General features: G+C 33.6%; 1 protein-coding gene across 1 annotated transcript; it reads right to left on the bottom strand.

Moving 5' to 3' along the window:
- Positions 1,003–5,193, bottom strand: LOC107631893 (transcription factor MYB88-like). The gene is given in 11 exon segments (XM_021119709.1): positions 1,003–1,716; positions 2,506–2,651; positions 2,768–2,970; positions 3,046–3,059; positions 3,061–3,117; positions 3,328–3,400; positions 3,519–3,575; positions 3,678–3,724; positions 3,842–3,991; positions 4,190–4,256; positions 4,606–5,193. Coding segments are annotated over 9 exon segments (786 nt in total). The 5' UTR covers positions 3,914–3,991; positions 4,190–4,256; positions 4,606–5,193; the 3' UTR covers positions 1,003–1,599.

Below are 5,713 nucleotides of genomic sequence, written 5' to 3' on the forward strand. Positions count from 1 at the left end.
AATCTTTAATGGAAATACAAACTCAAAAAAAAAATATTTATTTGTGTTATTACTTATTTGTGGTATTAAAATAAATATATAAAAGATCATTTCTTTAATTCTTTTACAACAGTTAAACTAAAACACAGTCCCCTAAGATAAGGGTCTCATAAAGTTCTATGATAACATATGATTGTGTAACTGTAACTTAAATCTAGACTTTGAATCTGTGACACTAAAAAAAATCTATTGAAAATTGTAAATAATAGTACTTGCAACTTGCAAGTCAATGAAAATACTTAGTGAAGAGAACAATTAGATAGAATTAGCTGGTAGCATCACTTTAGAATTCTCAAATGACAAATATGTTGCTAAAAAGACACTTTTGTTGGATAGAGAGTGCTGCAGGATTGATTGAAAAAGCACTTATTTAGTACTAAAAGTTAAACATTTTATCTAAATTTCTCACCCTTGAAATTGCATACTTGCATGGAATTATATGAAGAGCACTACAGATTTTCAAAAAACTCACTAAAAGTGTTGACTGTGTAGTCAAAAGAGTCATAGGTGCAGTTTGCCTTTAATGAAGAAAGTTAAGAGTAAAGGAAGGCGCTTTATTTTGTAGATAGCTCCCTCCTTCTTTATGAGCTAATGCCTTTTTCATATTCATCATTATATTATGTTATGTAATGCCTTCTGGATTCCACTTCACAACCACCATCAACAGCCATGGAACTAACTCATTAAGATGAACTCTTGTTCCACACAGCACAACAAGCACTCCATGAAGGAAAGCTCTGCAATCTGCATGCAGCATGAATCTGCCACAACACAACACAGGGTCCCTCTATCTTATGTAAGTACATAATTTTGTCTAGAACCCTTTTTTCTTCTTCTGTATGAAAGGACAATGTAACCTGTCTGTTTTCTTGTTCAGAGAGTGAGAGAATTTGTTTATGCCTAATTGGGATTACTTGTTTGAAGAATTCTCTAGATTTGGTTGTGTAAGAAATAGATACAACATTGAGCACACCAAAACCAAAATACCACTCAATTATACTTAAGTTTCAGTACATCAGAAACAAAAAAAAGGGGAAGATAATTTATTCTATAATCTATGCACACCAAAAACAAACAAATAAGAATCTAGGTTCCAACTAATTAATGAAAATCCTCTATTACACACTTCTTTCCCCCCCTTTTTTTGCAACTTTTCTCTTTATGTTTTTGTTCATTATATGTAGTAGGAAAGGCGATATGCCAATGTATACATATGCGCAAGATGACTAATGATAACACACCAGGCTCTGTACATAAAAAAAAGGCAAAATGCTGGATTGGAGAAAAACAAACCCAGAATAATGTGAAAAGAAGACAAACCAAAGAATCACACTCTAAAAGCACACTGATTTTTGGTGCCATTATCTAGGAGGTAACCCTTGAGTGAAGGGAAGGATATTGTTAGATATGTTGAAGATGGCAAGAACATACCATTACATTCTTGCCAAGGGTATGCCTTTCAAAGTTTTAGGGCAGAATAAAATTGAAATGTTTCTCAAACTAGGCAAAGAAGGATGTCAAGGATTCAGAAAGGGGAAAATAACCTATGGATATTGAGATCTAGGATTGTAAACTGTCTAGTAGGGCTCTTTTGCAGGGTGGCGGTTGTGATGGTTGAGCACTTGGGTTGAGAGATGGAGACTCCACTCCTAGTGTTTTCCTTAAGAAGTTCCTTTCCTGAAAGAAGTTCAAGAACAAATGGTTAGTCTAGCTTCAAACTTTGATAAATTGGAATGCATGACAAGAAAAAGGGTCACGACTAATTGTCTAATTGCTCATAGCAAGTATACAGATGAAACTAATTAGGAGGAGATAACAAAATATGCTTCATGGCTATGTATTTAGTACTGTTATAGTACTCTAGTCCTTCTGTTCTAGAGCTTAGCTTAATTATGATTTAAGCAATGCAGATGCTCATATCATCTATCAACTTCCACTCTCTTACATTAAAACCTGTTTCCGATTGTATAACTATCTCCAACTTACCAACCCTCTTCTGTTCTAAAATAATTACCAGTGAACCTTTTTTTCACTTTCCTTTTATTACCCCTCAATCAATGATATTGGTATTCTGTTAGTAGTTGACCTATGTTTTGGATGCTGTCTTCATCTGCACCGGAACGGACCTAGAAACTAGAAAGTAGCAATTTATTCTTTATTGATAACTTTGGATCTATAATCTGCTTACTGCAGTTAAAACATGATTTGATTCCACTGATCACACACCACACCTAAATTGCACTGCATTATCATGTTACTGCTGGAATGGATAATTTAATAGCTTTCTCGAAGTCCTGCTTCTGATTCATATTGATTATTGATTTTATAGGAACATTGGTTCAGTGGGGTTTCCAAATATATAATGTTATTAACAGTATATTCATACTTGTTAGTTGTTACTATTACTGTGATAGTATTTCTGTTGGTCTTAAAATTGTTTAATCCCAAGGTGTTTGGGTAACTTACACTTTCCGAAAATTCTGGGCTGGGAATCCCTGCAGCCAAAGATCTGAATATCGGAGTTACTTGAACAGGGGAACCAAACTCCACTCTTGATGAGGCAGAAACAGCGCTATCATTGTTTATTTGTTCTTCCGAATTCAGCAGCATATCTACTATGGAAATATGTATATCTTATTAGCATTTTGGTTCATTAAAATGAGAAGGGTATTAATACATGAAGGAGAAAAATGATAGAATTTTCATTCTTAATAATGAATTATGTTACCTTGATCCAGGGTTGCAGTAACTAGAACACCTCTCTCACATCCATCTGCTTCTTTCTTATCTTCAATTTGTGTGGTTTTCATTTCAGTTTCTATATCCCGGTGTGAAGAGTGTTCCATAATGTCACCAGCTGAGAGAGGGAGGATAGTTGATCCTGTACTGTATTCAGAACTGGCTGGAGAGTCTTCATACAGATCCATTTGCCTGAATCATATTAAAAAAATATTAGTCTTCTTGTTAAGCATACAGGAAATTATATTTTTAAAGTCTTTAAAGTACCTCCAACATGGCTGGCCTCCCTCGAACCACTTTCGCTATTTCTGTCCATCTGTTGCCATATAATTTTTGAGCCTGCAAAGAAAATTGCAGGAAATTAAAGCCACAAAACAGATTTACTGAAATATGGATAGGCTAGAGTAGCAAATCAAGCTTGTTCTGTAGACTTTTTCATTGAAATCCAAGTTCTTAAAGTTGTGTAGATTCCTAATCTTATACAATAAAGTAAGCTTGTTAAACTCGAATGGAATATCTAACTTTTGGAGAGAGGAAGCAAGGATATACCTCACATAAGAGCAAGTCTTCCTCTGGTGACCATCCACCTTTCTTGAAATCAGAATTCAAGTAAGTGTACCATCTGATATTTTATTAGTTACTTAAGAATCAGATTGGTAACAACAATAATAATAACAACAACAACAAAGCAGAAGATCAAGGAAATTCAAAATACACAATAAGCATTTCAAAATCTCCACCTTCTTCTGCACTGTCTTGTCGTTTTGTCCTTGAATTTAGAAGCAATAATTGCCCAACTGCATATAGTTTTTTGGCAATAACAAGAACCCATTTTAATGTTACTTCAAGGAAGGAAAGAAGCAAAAACAATGGTAACCCAGGAGAGGAAGAATTAGTACTTTTCAGTTCCATGGATACCAATCTGCTCTCTCAGTATATCATCTTCCTGAAACTTGCATAACCAAGCATAAGACAATATTCAAATGCAAATGGATTCATAAGTAGACAAAGAACTATTATTAAACAATAAAAAAAAAATGCAATAGAGGGAATAAGTTTTTACCTCTTGAGTCCAAGTTACAATGTGACCCTTCTTCTTAGATTCTCTGTTACACTGTTCTTCCTGTTTCTTCATTTTTTGATTTGTCTCTCAAAGGTGTTTTTCTATTGAGGTGGCTCTCTTACTTGCATGCTAAAACCAAACGCTCCACCTCTGTAAAATAATATAAAAGCTATTATGGTTTGTGGATGAAAAAAAATGAAAAAAAGGGGGCAAAAAAAAGAAGGTGGAACCACTTCTTCTTTCTCTTTCATTGGCCTTTACCTATAACAAGCATAAATTCCATTTCCAAAAGACATTACCAAAAGGTACTCAACTGAAAAATATAATAATAAAAAAAAGGAGTATTACCCTCTAAAAAAATTGCCTCGGATACTAACTTTTCAGACACCCTCCTTTTGATCTCAGTCTCTATATTCTGCAGTCAAAGAAGAACAGAAGAGAACTGAACACAATCCAATGCTCAAACCAGAGATGCCAGAATAACATGAAATGAAGAAAAATAGAAAATGGGCAGTGAATAATATAAAAGTGGATTGTCAAATGGTAAATGGGATTGGATCAAAATCTTGAATTTCTCCAAACCCAAATAAGTACCAACTACCAACCAATTTATTTGATGTTGTGCTAATGTGTAACTAATAATCCAGAAAAAAGTGCTGGATCTAAACAAATTTCAGAAACTTTGGGGGATACACAAATGAGGTGAAAGTAAGAGTAGGTTCAAACTCAAAAAATTGTTAGGTAGACACAAAATAAAATTGTACCTCAACTATATGAAATTTTGTGCCGTTTGTTGTGATACCATCTGAGTTAAACTAAAAGAAAAAAAAAATCTGGTAAGAACCAATCAAAGTGAGCAGCAACGCTGTGGAGTGTTGGAAGTTGGAAGTGAACCAAAGACTTTAAGACCAAAGTAGTAAGATTGATCTGTCTCATATCATATTTCAACAATGTTTTCGTTCTCTCTCCAACTTTTCAAAACGGTTGAGTTGGGTGGTTCTCTTTTCTTGCAAGAAAGAATCAGAGGGAGAGAAAACATAAAGTCATAAACTAATAGGAGCAAGCGAGCAGGATTAATTAATTAATATAGTTTAACTTAGGTTAGTGTGCGGGTATAAGGGGAAGTTTGAATGTAACGCTGAATTCCATGAGATGAGAGGGTCCTGCAATGTGACTTGTGCAGTGTCAAGTGTCTAGTGTGCACAGTGCAGTTTATATAATAATAATGCCCCACTTTCACAGCTTGCACCTATGTAACACTACCATGTGTGATCAAATCATATGTATCTATAATCTAAGTTATCTTAGTTAATTATGCATATGCATTGGAGTATATCATAAGGTTATTATAAAAATGATATCTAAGTGAGGGTTGATACTAATGTAATTTTTTATAATAAAAATGTTTAAGGGTATATATAATAGAGGAGTGAACATCATGTACAACAGCTGCATGCATACATAATTACTTGGCTATATGAATTTTGAAATTTTGTGAATTTTAAGGTGACATGAGACTGTGCGTGACACTTAACAATATCTAGGCTACACCGCCCACTCTTTTGCATTGAAATTTTAATGGTTCATGACTTCATGTGTCTTATTCATCTTTTCATTATGTTCATGCCAAATGTACAACCACAACTTCATGCATGATTTTCATTTCTTCTATAGAATTTAATTACATTAGTCATAGAAAATATGGAGAATGCTTGTTTTTTATTGTTTTATAATTGATTTTGTTAAAATAAATTTTAGTCAAGATTGATTATGAAACTAAAACATAAAGTGATTTATATTTGGTAATTTTGCTAAAATTGATATTATTTGGATCTTGTAATCGTAGTTATAGATCATATTTTTTCATTTTTG

The sequence above is a fragment of the Arachis ipaensis genome, chromosome B03 (assembly GCF_000816755.2).
Source record: "Arachis ipaensis cultivar K30076 chromosome B03, Araip1.1, whole genome shotgun sequence".
Classification (NCBI taxonomy): Eukaryota; Viridiplantae; Streptophyta; class Magnoliopsida; order Fabales; family Fabaceae; genus Arachis; species Arachis ipaensis.